The following is a 17,816-nucleotide window of genomic DNA, read 5'->3' on the forward strand; positions in this document are numbered from 1 at the left end:
TCATGTCAGCATCCCAGCTGGACCACACAGATCTAAAAGGTCTTTGAATGTGCTCCCTCCATAGTAAGAAAGATTCTAATCAGAGCGAAGTGATGGAATAGATTGGAGAGGGACATACTGTCAAGACTTGTGGGTGAGGACACTCAAGGCTCCAATTATGGTTCCCAAGAGAATGGTTTGTTACTAAGAGGTAGGGTGAAGGTGGTTCTGTTTTGGTTTATAGCTCTGGACATCTAATCATCTTTCTGTTGTGCATACCCTTTCTCAAAATGCATCTGACTTTCATCATACACACACCCTGTTATACATAGGCATAAGATGGTAAAAATAGAAGATTCTGCCTTAAAAGCTTAATCCAGGACACAGTTTTGCCTATCCTGCATGTACAGTCAAAACTAGCTGAGGCCACATCAGCCTTTCTATTCTTCATACCTAGACACACTGGGAATATATTTGAATAGAACCATCTGACTGTTGTTCGGGAAAGAGAAACTTACCCCATTGTTTCAAGGTTTGTGTGTGTGCGGGCAACCTGACAGAGGTAGTGAGCCAATGTTGTTAGGTAACCTGGTTACATAAGGAGGGGTGTGTGCATAGTATGTGCATGTAAAGGAGCTAGGTTGCCTGTTATTATTAGAAGAGGAATTATGTACCTAGCCTAACCCAGAAGAGCCCCAAGTTACTGAACTATCCCTAGATTGCCTGCCTCCCCTTACCTGGCAAAGGAGCTTTGGAAGTGAGTGTAGTGAGCACAAATCTGACCCCGGCACTCACAGCCAGCATCTCACAACATGGAACTACAGCTCCAGGGCACCCAAGACCCTCTCTGGACTCCACGCACACTGTACACATGCACGCATGTGGGGTGCCACTGATACATGGGCATATACATGATTCAAAATAAAAATGTTTTTATTTAGGAAGCGAGTCCAAGAGGTTGGGAAGTACCATACATCTCTCTCCCTCCAAGAATCCCATACCCCAATAGCCCACTACTCAGCCTGAGAAGTCCTGGAGGCCAGAAGCAAGAGGACCTCGCTTAGCAGAGCGTTTCCCAAATATATCTATCCACAGGTCATTTTTCACAAAACCTGAGCAGTGACCCTCCAAAATGCACTTTGTGAAATCTGACCCAGATGGAAGGAATGAGTGGTCTTGGGATCAAGCAAGGACACTCTGGCTCTTCAGGGATGCCAATCCCTGCCATGCTCTACCAGCCACTCAGAGACAGCTAGAGGCAGTGATGCCCTGTGTCTAAGAACTAGGCCTTGTGGCCCACCATGTGCCACCTGCCCTTTTCTGGCCATGAGATGTTACTGCTGGTACTTGCTCCATGACCATTGACCCTACCAGGTCTGCCTGATAAGATAGCAACCCTTGGGAAAGCTGGTTCTGTTTCAGGTATGACCTATGAGCTGGAAGGTTCTGCAAACCTTTACTGAAGGTGCTCTGCAGTGTCGAGGTGCACGGACAGCAGGCTCTTTTTTGAGCCATGCTCACTATGCTTGAAATGTGGTGTTTGAAAAATGAATACATGGGGCTAGAGACAGCTGCTCTTCTAGGGGCTCTAGGTTCAATTCCTAGCATCCCCATGGCAACCTACAACTGCAACTCCAGTCCCAAAAGATCCAATGCCCTCTTCTGGCCTCTATGGTCACCAGGCACACTTGTATATGCAGGCAAAACACCCAAACACATAATAATGAAAAATAACGTAAAATTACATCAAAACAAAAAATGAGTATACAAGCCAGACATGGTGCTACATGCCTGTAACTCAAATGGCTGAGGCAAAAATACTGCTGAGAGTTCAAGGCCAGTCCAGTCTACAAAGTAGAACCCTACTCAAAAGAAAGGAGAGAAAGGAGGGGGGGATTGACATCAGGGTTTAGCTGCTCTGGTAGAGCAAAGGGACAAGTAACAGACTATTGGTTTGCAAATTCTAAAGACATCCCCATCAGGACTGCTGTTTCAAAGTTCCTGCCTTTCTCATGTTTATCCACTGCTGGACTGCAGGTACCAATGGACAATCTCCCTGGCTGCTGCTCATACTACCAAAAGGGCCCAAGAATTGGTCCAAACAGGAAGGACCAAGAGCTGGACTCTTGGCCCTCTTTCTGGCTACCAGGCAGAGCAGGGCCAGCTGGCACACACTCATCTGCAGCCCCAGCCCAGCCCAGGCTGTGTGTCTCCAGAGTATACAGTTATCATTCCCCTTATATCATCTGTGTCCAGTCTTCTCCAGATGCACTCCATCTGTTCCAGAAAGTCAAGAGCAGCAAGGCTTTAAATGCCTTTGTTGGCAAACCATGACTTTTCACTCTGTCTCTGAGGAATGGTCGGTCTTTCTCTTGGTCTTGACTGGTTCAAGTAACAGCTGCACCTTTGATACACAGTTATGGCCAAGCAAAGCTAAGGTGTTTTCTGATCAAATAGAGATGACTTCATGCTCCATCGTCCATGACATCCTCTCAGATGGAAAAACACTTCAAAGGAGTTAAAGCCACTATCACTCTCCCTGGAGCACAGGCACTCCTCTCACACAAGGACAGGAGAGGAGAGAGTGATGGGGCCTTGGAAGCCCAGCTGGCTGCCCTTGGCCTCACTCAACACGGGGCACAGTGTCCAGGTCCCATAGCCCCTTTTTTTCTGACACAGTATGACACGAAACTGGCAGAGTCTGGGAAGGAACTCAACCTCAAGGACTCTGGCACCATGCAAAGACCGGTCCAAGTGCCCAATGGACACTGAGGTCCAGATGACAAAGGAATAGAGGTTACAGTACCTTCATGCCAGGAAACCCTGGGCTCATGCCAAATAACAGAGATGTGCCAATGCTTAGTGATATCTAGTCTCCTTGAAACTTGCTCAGTACTGAAAGATGATGGAATCCACAAACTGCCAGGTCTTCTCCCAAAGAGCAGCAGGGCTGTGGGGAAGCGCTGAGGAGGCAGCACCCCAAGCCAGGTATCTGAATGGTCCCAGCTCCACTATGCTCTGGCTTGAAGAGTCCCTGCACCTCTCTGGGCTTCAAATCCTTGCCTGGGATGGAAGACTGCTCCCTCACCCCATGAGGTGACCTGATGCAGAGGACGCAGAACCCCCCAGGGATACAGTAAATGATTTTTACACAGGGCCGCAACATTAGGAAGCCACCAGGAAGGGGCTCCAGGGGGAATGTGTGCTGCAAGCACCTGACAGACAAAAGCCGTTTGTACTGTGGTGAAAAGACCACTGTGAAAATAGATCTCATCAGATAACAGATTCTCCTGAGAGTAGATTCTTGCAAATGCTCCTAGCAGCTAGCCTGGCCCTGGCTGGGCTGTTCCTGACACTGTCTTGTAGACGGCTCAGTCCTACGGTCCATGCTTCCAGTTCTCTGGAGTTAATATCCGGGCCCGGTTTTGTTCAAAGAGTTCTAACATTTTCTCCAAGTTGTGGTCAGCCTCAATCACCTGGAAATAAAACACACAGGTCACAAGCGGCACTGGCCATCTCCAGGCCCACGGGGAGGCAAGAAGCTGAGAGGACAACAAGCTCAGAACCACACACTCGGCTCCAGGGGATGGGCACACTCACCCGGATTTCCAAGCAAGAATCATCCCGTCAACAATGCCTTTTTTTTTTACTGGGACTAGGAGTTAGGGACCCTTCTGGGGGCTAAACCCAGGGACGCCCGTGTCTAGACAAGCTCTCTGCCGATCTGCCCCTTCCCCAGCCCCTCAAGTTTGCTGTTCACGGTGAAGGAAATAATAAACTCTGAACATCCCCAGGCCATAGACAAAAGTCCATGATCCCCTGCTAGATATGTGACAGCTTCATGCAGCACCTGCCTGCCGGAGGAAATGCAGGAAGAGCACACTGGAGCACAGGGCACACAGTAGGACACAAGGATAGGTAGAACACACCGGCACTGGGACAGTCAGTCAGGGAGCTCAGAGGCAGCAGGAGTGTGGCACTTGTATGCCTCAGCACCTCCTTAAGTGCCACTGTGTAACAACTAAGGACAGCCACTGAGATGCCTTCAGAAGACACCGAGTCACCTAACCATGACGATGGGCTCCGTGTCACTCACTAAAGAGTAGGGACCATTGGGCTGGAGAGATGGCTCAGCGGTTAAGAACACTGACTGCTCTTTCAAAGGTCCTGAGTTCAAATCCCAGCAACCACATGGTGGCTCACAACCATATGTAATGAGATCTGACGCCCTCTTCTGGTGTGTCTGAAGACAGCTACAGTGTAATGAGATATAATAATTGTACTGGCTAGTTTTGTATGTCAACTTGACACAGGCTGGAGTTATCACAGAAGGGAGCTTCAGTTGGGGAAATGCCTCCATGAGACCCAGCTGTGGGGCATTTTCTCAATTAGTGATCAAGGGGGTAGGGCCCCTTGGGGGTGGTGCCATCCCTGGGCTGGAGGTCTTAGGTTCTATAAGAGAGCAGGCTGAGCAAGCCAGGAGAAGCAAGCCAGTAAGGAACATCCCTCCATGGCCTCTGCATCAGCTCCTGCTTCCTGACCTGCTTGAGTTCCAGTCCTGACTTCCATTGGTGATGAACAGCCATGTGGAAGTAAGCCAAATAAACCCTTTCCTCACCAACTTGCTTCTTGGTCATGATGTTGTGCAGGAATAGAAACCCTGACTAAGACAATAATAATAAATCTTTAGGCCAGAGCGAGCAGAGGTCCTGAATTCAAATTCTCATCAACCACATGATGGCTCACAATCATCAGTATAGTTACAGAGTACTCATATACATAAAATAAATAAATAAATCTTTTTTAAAAAAGGAGGAGGAGGAGGAGGAGGAGGAAGAGGAGGAAGAGGAAGAGGAGGAGGAGAAAGAAGAGGAGGAGGAGGAGGAGAATAGGGAACTTCATTCCCAAAGGTCCAAATGCAAACCCAAGTCCAGAGCAACTGGGGACTTCTTTGTAGTGATGCTGTGTATGAGACGTTACTAAAATAACTAGCCTTCTCAAGTCCGAGTCCCTCAGAGTCTCTGTCCAGAGAGAGAAAGCTCTTTTGTGTGGTATAGGTGACATTCTCTGGGAGGGACACTGACTTACCAGAACAGGGGCTGCAGCTGGGAAAAGGCTGCCATTGAGCAGCCACTCCTCGTAGAGGCGGTGAATAGCACCGAGGTACTCCTGCCATGGAAATACAAAGGCTGTGTCAAGCGGGAAGGGGGAAAATCCCACCCACCAAGGCGCTCCCAGGGACAAGGCAGGGCAGAATTCTCAAGGACTATTAGGAAGTGACATGAACAAAGGTCCCTATACCAATCACCCTGGCTGTGGTAACAGCCTGTGATTTAAATGGTCAGTGCATCCCCAACCACCCAGTGGTCCTTCCCCAGCCAAGTCTAAATGCACCTTCCAACCTGGCAGCTCCCATTTCTTGCCACCTCTCCGTGGGAGACCCAGGTGCACCATGTGTCAATGACAGGTGTCCCTGGACTAATCAAACCTTTGGACTGATCCTCTTACTAAACCCTCCCTGCAGAGCACTCATTAGAGACTGCCCAGGCAGGCCATAGGACCTCTCCTGTGGAAAGCCTGGTGTGGGGCTGCACAAGGGGCAGAAGACAGATGCCCCAGCGCCATTGTTACCTCCACTCTGGGAAGCCCTGACCGCATGTACTCTCAGCACTCAGCCAGTGTGTGCCGGCTCCTGGGCACCTCCTCCAGCAACATTCTGCCCACAAACCATGCTGCTGCCTTCTTACCCCACTGGACTCCCTCTGGGAATTAGGAGCCAAGCTTGTCCTAAAGACCTTGTCAACCCCTCGGATAATGGCTTGGAAGGACTCCAAACATTTCTAAATGCCAAGCTCCATTACAGTATAGCCTGCCGAAGCTGAGTCCACAATGCTCAATCCTCTATCACTCCTGTCTTTGAGATTTCAAACGAAGTGCCCAGAGCATGGCCTGGACCTTCATAGCTAGGATGTCCCTTGTTAGTCCAAAACAAACCCTGGATGAGCTTTAGGGATCAGACAGGCCTTTCAGGGCCCCAGCTCTTAAGTCCAGAACACCATGATGTCCCAAAAGAGCTTGCCAAGCCCCTTCCCATCCTTTAAGGACAACTGTGCACATAAGGTACTCAGTCTAATATTAACTGAGCACCTACTAGGTGCCAGGCCCCAGGACACATGTTCAAGACAGAGGAAATAAGACCAAAATCTAAAAGTGTTCACAGTATAAAGAGAAATGGGAACAAATACTGTCAGTATGCTATTCTGGGGGCTCTCACCATAGGAGGCCTAGGGGCAATGTAAGGAAGGCCAGGGAAGTAACGTCACAGCTCAAGACAGAGACTACTATGCAAAGGCACATTTGTGTAAGTCCATGGTGTGTGAGTGGATGCATATGCGTGTGTGAAGACAAACTATTGTACAGGAACAAATGAGTATATCCATAGTCTGTGTGTGTGTGTGTGTGTGTGTGTGTGTGTGTGTGTGTGTGTACATGGGAGTGCAGAGGCCTGAGTCAGGAGCCACAGGAAGTAAAGTGGCCCTGGGGCCCACAAGGGCAGCAAAGCCATAGAGGAAGCCAGAGTTTCCCCTCAGTTGTCCTTCCTGGTGTTTGCTACAGATAACCTTGAGAGTGTCATGATGGGTGAGGAAGAGAGAGCTAGCAGGATGAGGTGGAGGTGGCTCTGGTCCCTTACCATTGGAATGACTTTCTCTTCTTCCCGGCACCTCATCTTTAATCTCTGGTAGCAGATTTCAGGAGTGGTTCGAAGATAAACTGAGAAGTGAAAACACAAGTGGCTCTGAGTGCTGTGCTCTTGGTGTGGGGTGGAGAGTGCAGGAGCCTCACCAAGCCTGCTGAGTCTGGGGACCCTCAGCCCCACAGTATCATCATGAAGCTTAAAGGAATTCTACTCTTAGACAGGGTCTGGCAAGCTATTGGCTTTAGCCACTACCCAGTTTCTGTCCCTCCCACACAATATAGAAAAGCCATCAGATCAGAACAGACGGGGCCCTGGAAGTAGTTAACCCAGAGGAAGGAAGTTTAAGGAACCAAGGCCAGAGTTCCCTCACAGGCAGAAGAAACCCCTAAATTCTGCTTGCCTTGGGGAGCTATGTTAGAGAAGGAGTCATGGGTGATAGGTGTCCCTGCCTGCTATCTCTACAAGGTAGAACCTCCTAAGTATACTTAGCTGTGCCCAGGGAAGCTTCCAGGTAGGGGAGAGAGAGAGACTGCCTTACCGATCAGATCAACAGAGACATCAATGTTCCTGATGATCCAGTCAAACCACTCAGACAGAATCACATAGTCAACCTCGGGCATCTTCCCACTGCAATCAGAGGTCAAAGGTTTGTACTCACCCAAGTGCTGTGTCATTTCCCCAAAGGACTAAGGGGTGGCTTTTGTCTGGAAGGGCAGCACCAAGAACATGTTGCATAGTGTGTTCCACAGATAATGCCCATGTGGTACTGCCAGGACCCCGAGCATCTATCTGTCTGACCTGCTACCACTAGGAGATGGGAGCTGACCAAGGCAGTGATTGATGGAGACTAATTTGGAATTGAAACTCCAAGTAAGACAAAAGCACCTTTGTCTGCCCTGTAAGCGTGGAGACATCATTCAAGTTGGGAGTGGATCGGCAAATCATTTTCACTTCTAGACCTCATTTTCTATGAAAATGCTCATGGATGCTCGCCATGCACCACTGTTCAGCATAATGAGAAATGAAGTCTTGATCTATCTCTGCAGCAAAAGCACACAGTAGCTGAAGGATGGTGTAGTAAAGTCATATGCAGACAGGGGAAAGGCTCTGAACTTGATGCTCAATGAACACAGGAAGTTAAATCATATGCATATGCCCCAACCACACCTTTGAAAAGAAATACATAGAAATGCTCACAGTGCTTTTCTCTGAGCTGTAGACTGTAGACTTTTCCTCCTTTGCTCTTTACTTTTTAAACGTGAGCAAAGTACCAGTGCTCAAAGCAAGAGTGAGGCGGCATTATTACTACATAGTTTAAATATTAACTAAAAAAGGAAGCTGGGAAGAAGGCTCAGTAAATAAGAGTGTTGGCTCTGCAAGCATGGGTGCCTGAGTTCAATTCCCTATAGGAAAGAAAAAAAAAAAAAAAAAAAAAAAGCCAGGCATGGCCCTGCCTGGGATGCTGGGACAGACAGAGCTCCCAGACCAGCAAGTCTAACCAAAAGGCAAGCTTTGGTTCAGTCAAAGACCCTGTCTCAGAAAAGAAAGTAAAAAAGTGATAGAGGAGGACTCAAGGTCTTTATCTGGCCTTCACACTTATAATGAACACGCTGGGTTCAATAAAAAAGCAGGCTGAATGTGTATAGTAGAGGATTAAAAAGTCGATCATCAATGGGAGGAGAGGCCCTTGGCCCCGTGAAGATTCTGTGCCCCAGTGTAGGGGAATGTCAGGGCCAATAAGTGGGAGAGGGTGGGGTGGCAAGCATGGGGAGTGGGGGAGGCAACAGGGGTTCGTTCTTGTTGTTTTTGTTTGTTTGTTTTTTGGAGGGGAAACTGGGAAAGGAGAAACCATATGACATGTAAATAACTAATAAAAAAAATTAAAAAAAAGAAAAAAGCAGGCTGAGCAAGCCATGAGGAGCAAGCCAGTAAGCAGCACCCCACCATGTTCAGCTCCTGCCTCCAGGTTCCAACCCTGCTTAAGTTCATGCCTGTTCTAACTGCTTTTGATGATGAGCTGTTGAGTAAAATACTTTCTTCCCCAAGCTACTTTAGGTCATGGTGTTTCATCATAGCAATAGTAACCCTGACCAAAACACAGAGAGTCCAATTCAATTCATTAGCTGAGCCACAAACAGTCCTAATGTTCACCATACTTTCTACTAGGTTTCTATTTAGTTCAACTGGTAGTACCTGGTGCTCAAAAAACCAAATCAAGGCTGGTCGTAGTGGCACCCACCTGTAATCCTAGCTCTTAGGAGGCTGAGGCAGGAGGATCTCATGTTTGACACCAACATGGGCTACGTAATTCTTAGTTCTAGACTAGCCTAGGCTACACAATGACACACTATCTCAAACAAATTAAGACAGAAACCTGATACTTAAATACACTGTTTCCTGTTCCAGCCCTAAGTTCCAGCTGAGGATAACATGGGGGTTCAGCCCGAGCCTCACCCTCAGTCCCACCTGCTCCCCACTGCATTAGTTGTCCTCTCTGTGGTGCTAATCTGGATCAGCATGTTTCTGTGGCCTGGCCTCCTGGTTCTGGGTCTGGGCAGAGAGGGTGGGGAGGACCTGCCTGTTGTTCCCATGTGCCAGGTGAGTCAATGCCATGTCCCCAGCTGGGCCCACTCCATTCCTCTATCCCTGTCCTTAGGAAAGAAGGAGCAGGAAGTCTTGTAAAACCTTTGCTCAATTCCTCAGCCACAGAGCTTACTATACAACTGCCTGTGTGGCTTCTTTAGCCAAATGCTTCTGCATCACCTTCAGCTTTGCATCACAACCCAGAGCACGCAGCTCAGACATTCTTGTTTCTGAGGACAGCAGAGAGATGATCTTCCTTTTCAGCATTCCATACAAATCTCTCAGACTGATGGTGGCACTCTGCCTTCCTACCTCACTGGAAGAGGTGGGTTTCTTCTTTGTGGTTCTCTTCACTTGTTCAAGATCTCAAAGGCAAGAACACTGAGTTTTGCTTTGACGAAATGAAGAACACCAAATCATGTCTGTGGGTTTTTCCAGAAACCCAAGCCTTTAATTACAGACTGCAAAGCCAGGCCCCCACTAGATCCTCAGCAAAAGTTCCAGGGAGCCCTGGGGAAAAGATGAACCTGACACTGACAGGTCAGCCATGGCTTTCATAGACCCCTATCTATGAAAGGGCTATCTACCATTGCACATTAGCAAGCCTTGGGCATCACAGGGAGTGGGGAAGCAGGTAAGAACCAAGACACTCTGGTCCAAATGCAGGCTAAGGATACCACTAAAGCTAGTTCTGCATCACATGTGGTACAGGCTGGAAACAACAGGTTCATACACTCTATGTAACTCTGTTTTATCCACCACATGAACCTGGCATGTATTCCAAGCCCTGAAGGGCAAATAAAGATGTTCAGATAGCAGTCCAGGGTGATGTATGCTCATCACGGATGCCCAGACTGCTTCTTAACTGACACAGGACACATTGACACTTTTTTGTTTATTTAGTGGTGTTTTTTCGAGACAGGGTTTTTCTGTGTGGCCCTGGTTGTCCTGGAACTCACTCTGTAGACCAGGCTAACCTCGAACTCAAAAGATCCACCTGCCTCTGCTTCCAGAGTGCTGGGACTACAGGCATGCGCCACACCCCCAGCAACCCCGACAGTGTCTAAGAAAAGTGGGGTGCTCTGATTGCCTGAACATATAAGTCTCTCTTCCTGCTTTAGGGTGCTGGGATCCATCCTCCATCTGCTGTCACCCAAGACATACTTCTGCCCACAAGGCCCTAATAAACTGCACTTTGCACAGTCCTGGATCTATCTGCCTCTTTATTTGGTTTTTCTGCACCTTTTACCTTTGGTGACTAATTCTCATAGAGCAGGATGAGAAGGGAACAGGAGGCAGAAAGCTCTAGACAATCTCTTCTCTCTATGAAACCCCACTGTGATAACCATGCACTGAGCATGCTGGAGTTATAAGGAGAGTGACCTTACAAGAACCCTATCTTAGTCAGGGTTTCTATTCCTGCACAAACATCATGACCAAGAAGCAAGTTGGGGAGGAAAGGGTTTATTTGGCTTACTTCCACATGGCTATTCATCACCAAAGGAAGTCAGGACTGGAACTCAAGCAGGTCAGGAAGCAGGAGCTGATGCAGAGGCCATGGAGGGATGTTCTTTACTGGCTTGCTCCTCCTGGCTTGCTCAGCCTGCTCTCTTATAGAGCCCAAGACTTCCAGCCCAGGGATGGCACCACCCCCAAGGGGCCCTACCCCCTTGATCACTAATTGAGAAAATGCCCCACAGCTGGATCTCATGGAGGCACTTCCCCAACTGAAGCTCCCTTCTGTGATAACTCCAGCCTGTGTCAAGTTGACACAAAAAACTAGCCAGTACAAACCCCAATTCCCTTCTTCTCCCATTGGTCCTCTGATAGAAACCCTTTTCACCAACAAAACAGAAAGCCTTTGGCTGACAGCTGCCTCATTCTAGGCCTGGACAGAAACCTGGGAGCCTTTACCACAAAAAGTATAAAGACCCAACCGGCAAAACCTCAGGCAACACGTGTGAAATGGAAACCACAGGCTGAGTGCAAGAAAGAGGAAACCTTGTACCACCATAAACCCTCAGTCCCAAGGACAACTCTCAGAGCTTAATGGCCTCAAACTCAGAAATCCGCCCGTCTCTGCCTCCCAAGTGCTAGGACTAAAGGCGTGTGCCACCACTGCCCAGCCAACCCATTCTCAAATGCCCCACTGTCTAAGGACTAACAAAGCTGGTCCAGTTCTCAAGCCAATCACCCACCTAGAGAAGCTGCTTCCAATGCTTCATCTAGGTTCTTTCTGCTGACCTTAGGGTTCAGGGCTCAGGGCTCAGGGCTCAGGGCTCAGGGCATGAGATGCCGGAGGGGGCACTCCAGGCCTCTCACTAAGCATGGTATTTATGAGAAGATCATGCATTCCTCAGGATAAGTATACAGACTAACTTATAGATGTGAACAGAAGAACACGATGGGGACATAATGGAAAACACAAGATTCCTAGGACAAAAGATGATATTCAGAAGAAATGTCCGGATGGTTAGCAGGGTGGGGAGGGGGCTGGGGGGGCACTAAGCCATCCCCACAGAAGTCTGAGGGTCATGGCCCTCTCCCATGCTCCTGTACCCTGAAACAATCTTGCTCTCTGGGTGCCCAGTGCTGCTGCAGCAGCTTCTGAACTACCCAAGACCACAGGTGGGCCAACAGTCTTCGGCTTCTTCAAAGGTCTCCAGGCTACAGGAAGTTCTTCAGGGAACCCTGCTCCCTTGAAGACTATACAACCTCAAAACAACTAGATCACAAGGACAGAAACAAAGACTAAACTCTTCTGTGCTTCACGGTCTCATAAAAATCCAAACCACAGGTGCCAGGGAGACACAACCATGAAGTCACCAGGACAGGAAAAGAGCTGGAAAAGGAACACAGAGGAGAAAAAAAGGGAGGGGACTATATTCTTCTCCTATGCCACCCACAAACAGCCCAGAGCAAGGCCAAGGAAGCTCAGAGCTGCCCTTTTGAGCTTAATGAGGAAAGGCAGTAAGTAATAAGGCACCAGCTGAGCCCACCAGGACCTAGGGGAAGGGGGCTCTGCTGCACAGGCAGCCTACCTTAAGAAGGGGTGGAGATAGCAAGGATTTCTCACTCTCCCCTCACCTTCCACCATCTACTCCAGGTTAACACCTCACAAACCAGCCCCAATAGCCTTCAAGACAGAAGCAGTGCTGTCTCTGTCTCTGTCTGTCTCTGTCTCTCTCTCTCTCTCTCTCTCTCTCTCTCTCTTTCTGCCTCAACATGCATGGGGCATCCTTCCCTGCGCTCTGCCACTGCCCTTCCCCTTGCTGAGGTGCTAGAAGACAGAGAGCAGTGGAGAAGGCAAGGCTGGGGGAACCAAGCAGGAGACTATCTTACCCCTCTGGAAACCAAGTAGCAGGAAGGAGAGGATCTTCAGGAATGCCACCTGCTTGGAAGGCAAGCTGAGCTCACAAGGAAGATTCCGTCAGAGGACAAAGCAATTTTGAGGGCCTGCTCTAGCTTCCCGCTCCTGCACTCACAACACAGTCTGACTCGAGTTGGCCAGGGAGCAGAGGATCTCATTCAGGAAGCCCTGAAGACCCAAGAGCCCAATGCACAACAGTTCAGGACCAGCAGGGGTGTGCTCCCTCAAAAGAAGGAGTTTAAAGAGAGGGCGGGCACTGAGGAACAAGTTGGCTAGAGGACAAAGCCATCTAACCAGCTTGAACAGGCACTAAGCAGGGCCCTCTGCTTGTTCAGCTTAGGGCAGTAAAGCAGAGACTGTCTCTGCCTTCAGAGAGGGAGTGGTTGATCCAGCTGGAGACAAGTAACAAGCAACTAAGAAATCACGCGAAGCTGAACCACAGAAACTACCGCTTTTACATATTAAATTAGCCAAATGTTACCAATGCAAAGAAACGTCTTAACTACTACAAAGAAGTTCATTATTAAAAGCAGAAAGGGGAGTGTAGCTTGGTGGCAAGGTATTTGCCTGGCATATACAAGGACCTGGGTCTGATTCACAGCACCACACCAAAAGCAAAACCCAGGAGGCTCTGTCCATGTAGACAAGATGGTCAGGGAGCTGGAGAGATGGCTCGGGAGTTAGGAGAAATTGTTCTTGCAGAGGACAGGTTTTGATTCCCAGTGCCCACAGCTGTATATAGCTTTGGTCTGAGAGGATCCAATGCCCTATTCTGACCTCCATGGGCACCAGGCACAGACAGGCATGCACGCGCACGCACGCGCGCGCGCGCACACACACATACTCTCTCTCTCTCTCTCTCTCTCTCTCTCTCTCTCTCTCTCTCTCTCTCTCTCTCTCTCTCTCTCTCTAGAAGAGCTGGGGCAGAACCATAAGGACAGCTGTGATAGGAGGGAGGGGTCTGAGGAGCCAGAACATTCTGCACAAGTGTCAGGACCAGCTGCCTAAGAAGTGGCAGTGGTACTGCAGGCTCAGAAGAGGAAGAGACGGTAAGAATCAGCCACTGACGAGGACATGGAGACCAGACACATTGCTATAAAGACAGACAGCTCAGAAAGGGCTGAAACTTCAGACTTCACCTGCAACCCTCTAAGACCCTCCCAAATCATCCACAACCTGAGCACAGAAATGTAGGCCCCCACACTTGAGCCCAAAGCACTGGTGGGTCACCCGAAGCCTTCCAACTGTCTAGATAAATGAGGGCAGAAGCTACACACAGCATAAGCACGGGGAGACTTCCCGTCAGCTTGCATTGTGCCATGGACTCCCTCGGCCCTCTCGCCTATCGTCCCTGGACATGGGACCAATAGGATGTGGGCAAGGGTGGAACAACAACTGCGAGTGCGCTGCTGTGTGTCCACTGGGACTTTTGCCCTATGCCAACGCACATGAGATGACACGGCCTATGCCTGCTTCTGGTCCCAGAGGGGACAACAGGCAAGAGGAAGAGAAATGAGTAGCCTGGGTTACCCTGGCCAAGTCCATACGAGCCCAGCTCATTCCAAGACATTTTGCTAAGCCCAGCCAAGGAAAAGGAGTCACCTGGCTGACCTCCCCACTGACCTGGCAATAAAGGAAGGTGGCTGTCACTACTGGGTTTGTGGTTGTTACACAATATTATAAAGCAACAGAAGCCCATCAATACTGTTGGCATGTGGTATCTGCCAGGTGGATAGGCAACTCCACCAGCAGTACTTTAGGGCCAAGGAGACAGCTCTGTTGGTAAAGTATTTGTGCTGCCATGGGAGCTGAGTTTAACTGCCAGATCCCATATAAAAAGCATGGGTGTGAGACTATCTGCTTGCAATTTCAGCCCTGAGAATTAGAAAGAGGCAGATCCCTGAGGTTTACTGGCCAGTCAGCCTAGCCTAGAAGTGATACTAAGCCACTGAGTGACCCTGTCTCGAAAAGCACAGTGGAGAGCTGGAGAAAGGATCAGTGATTAAGAACATTTGCTACTATCTCAAAGGACCTGGGTTCAGCTCCCAGCACCCACATGGCTCACGACCATCTGTAGTCCACATCCAGTTCAGGTAACCTAATACCCTTGTCTGTCCTCTGTGAACACACACGGCACATATACATATATGTAAGCAAAACACTACTCACACACATAAAACTAGATAAACCTAAAGAAGAAAATTAAAGTAATATAGATAGTTCCTGAGAACCAACACTCAAGGTTGTCCTTTGGCCTCCACACGCCTACACACCCACACCTACACACCCACACACCCACACCTATGCACCCGCACTCACACCTACCTACACACACACATACACATATGCATATACATATACACACATACACAAAATCAGTTGTTTAATAAATGATGGACTATATAAGCTACAGTACCTTCTATACAGGTTTTCTACAAAAATGTATCTTGCGCTGTAAATTGACCTTTCCATCAACCGTACAGGTGACATCTAAAGGAATGAAAAAGGGATTTACTCTCAGGCGAGGAGGAAGGTACAGAAAGCCCTGAAAACTTGCCCCAGCTCTCTCACGGGTCCCTTCCATCTTTGCTGGACAGAGACTGTGAGGGAGGACAACAGGACGACAGAACCCAAATCTGCCCCGAGGCACCCTATGCACCTCCCTCCACCCTGACCTGAGCCAACCTGAAGTTTAGAGGACAAAGGATAGTAAAGGCAGCCGTGTGGGGGCCCAGGGCTGCCACCAGCCCCGCAGTACCTCTCACAGGAGAAGGGAGACTCACTAGGCTATGGAACATGCTGGCAAAGCTGCCCTACTGACACAGTCTGGTGAGTGGAGCACTGAGCTGGGGACCACCGGATTGAGGACCTGGGTGACTGAAACAGAGCCCCAAAAGGCTAGGGTTGGGGAAGCACTGCCTGCTGAAACTGACAAGTTCTCTGATCAACAAGGAAGAGGATGGACATCACCTTTCTGCAAGTTGCTCACATCCTCCATGGGTCATCTTTTGGAGAGCAGGAGGGACCTGCCGTCTGACACCTAGTGGACAGACAGTGCGGCCCAGAGCACACTCTCCTCACCTCCTGGCCCTCCTGGACCCAGAGCACCCATCTGTTGTCCTGTCCCTTCTGCACGTGCTGCTCTTCTTTCTCTGCCCATCTGTTTCTGGCCCCCTCTTCAGCCATCACTTCCTGCTTAGTTGAACCAGCTCTGTCTCTGCTCCCTTAGCAGATTTCCACCTGCATCTCATAATATTCACGTATCATCAGATATAATTTAGAACACCCACTTAGGCAAAGCAGAGCAAACCAAGGGGAAGGTGCTAACTGTAGGTGCTCTGCTCTCTATCATTTAGGAAACCATTTGGAGAGGACAAATTCATATTCTTCTAAAGATTTTATTCACATCTGTCAATTTGAAAAGATACAGATTTATGCCAACAGAAGAATGATACCTACAGCTGCAGGGAGCCAGACTTAGAGCAAACTGCTCAGCCTAATGACTGTGCTAATGTAACTGGCTATAGAGGCATCCTGTCTCTTACAGGGAAAGGCTCTAGCTGTGTATAAAGTTTTGCCCATAAGTAGCAACCATGGTCATCCTTGCCACCTTACCTCCTAAGATAATCTGCCCCTGCTAATGAAAGGGCCTAAATATCACTGTGTGTCCTGTCCTGCCTCAACACATGGTTGTGACCCAAGGTGAATCAGACTCTTTCAAGAACCTGAAATCCAGACCTCACAAAGGTCTGATCAACCGCTCTCAAACATGTAGACATGCAGAACACACATCAGGAGTCCTGCACAGCTGGCTAAAGCACAGACTCCGAAACCTTAGCCCTAGATTTCCTGACTCAGTAGATCTGGGGAGGAGCAAGGAAATGAACAATTCTAACAAGCCCCAGGGTGACAATGATGCTGCAGGCCAGGGGAAACACTCTGTGTTAAAGGATCGCACAGAGCTATGACAGGAATCTCACATGTGTGCATGTGTTGGTATAACAGAGAAAATCCATTGGCCTTCATACTTTCCAGAAGCCAGAGAGAACTCAAGGCTTGATATCAAGTAAGACAACTGTAGTTTAGATGCCTGAGAGTAAAGGAGACCCTTCACAGACCACAAGTACAATCTCAGAAGGTTGCATTATGAGTGTTATCCTAATCATCTTTTCATCAGATTACAGACACGAGCTCAGGATAGCACCAGGACAGCCACCTGTGAGGACAGGAGACCTCGCTGAAGCCAGAGAAGGCTGGACAGCATAAAGGCCCAAAGGGACATCTTAGTGAGAGGCCCTATCTGACAACACGTGAATCTGAAGGATATTTGCAAGGTTCAAAGTAAGACCTGCGACGTACCTGAGGACGCGTGTGCTGGTCCAGCATGGTGAGCTGCACATATGTCTGCAGCGTGAGGCCCCATCGACTGGCATCACGGTACATGAGACTCTGTGGAACGGAAAACAAAGCACTTTGTGTCCAAGTGGCAAGTGCAGGACCCAGGTCTAGAAGTCCCTGAAAGCCATTTCAGGGAACCCACAGGGGCAGGGCTGGGACCAGAGATGTATTCGGGACACCCGTAGGACTCTCAGAGTAGGTGGACAGAGACAGATGTGAATGCAATTATAAGAGAGGCCCTAACAGCCAGACCAGGATGTGCTGCCTGAGGAAAAAGCACTCAGACATTCATAGCTGGCCTTGGAGTTTCCCTGTGGTCTGTTCTCTATTCAGCAGCCAAAATGAGCTTGCTAACATCTCCCTTCTAGGGACTTTGCACTGGGTTCAAATCGAATTCAAACCCCATCTGAACCACAGGCCCTAGAAATCCACCGCCATTGGCTTGTCTCCTACCCTTCTTTCTCTGGCCAATCAGCTTCCAGCTACACAAGCTTCCTTAGTGTTCTACAAGCATGCCAAGCAGCCCCCATCTCAGGCCCTTGGCACCTGCCTCTTTTACTCTTCCTCCCAGCAACTGCAGTGACCCCTCCCTCAAGTGTGGGTCTCTGACAAATGTCGCTTTCACAGAGATGCATTCTCCTACGACTGTAATAAAATGGAGGCCAGCCCTCAATCTTCTATCACCTACAGATAAAAGCACTCCTACTCTGCTCTCTAGTAATCTTTTGCTTCTCTCTCTGGGGCTCGAGCGCGTGCGTGCGTGCGTGCGTGCGTGCGTGCGTGCGTGCG

The 17,816-nt window shown here is 49.1% G+C and overlaps 1 protein-coding gene across 2 annotated transcripts in view; it reads right to left on the reverse strand.

The window, feature by feature from the left end:
• Nucleotides 1-889: 889 nt before the first annotated feature.
• The window catches only part of Tk2 (thymidine kinase 2), a 27,051-nt gene continuing 10,124 nt past the window's right edge, over nt 890-17,816 (reverse strand). For both annotated transcript variants that reach the window (XM_031341092.1, XM_031341091.1), the window contains exons 5-10: nt 16,989-17,078; nt 15,046-15,119; nt 7,215-7,303; nt 6,671-6,750; nt 5,068-5,148; nt 890-3,455 (exon numbers count right to left, since the gene is read on the reverse strand). In XM_031341092.1, the coding sequence (XP_031196952.1) occupies nt 3,357-3,455; nt 5,068-5,148; nt 6,671-6,750; nt 7,215-7,303; nt 15,046-15,119; nt 16,989-17,078 (513 nt within the window). In that variant the 3' untranslated portion in view covers nt 890-3,356. The remainder of the gene's footprint in view (nt 3,456-5,067; nt 5,149-6,670; nt 6,751-7,214; nt 7,304-15,045; nt 15,120-16,988; nt 17,079-17,816) is intronic.

The sequence above is a fragment of the Mastomys coucha genome, unplaced genomic scaffold (assembly GCF_008632895.1).
Source record: "Mastomys coucha isolate ucsf_1 unplaced genomic scaffold, UCSF_Mcou_1 pScaffold22, whole genome shotgun sequence".
Taxonomy (NCBI): Eukaryota; Metazoa; Chordata; class Mammalia; order Rodentia; family Muridae; genus Mastomys; species Mastomys coucha.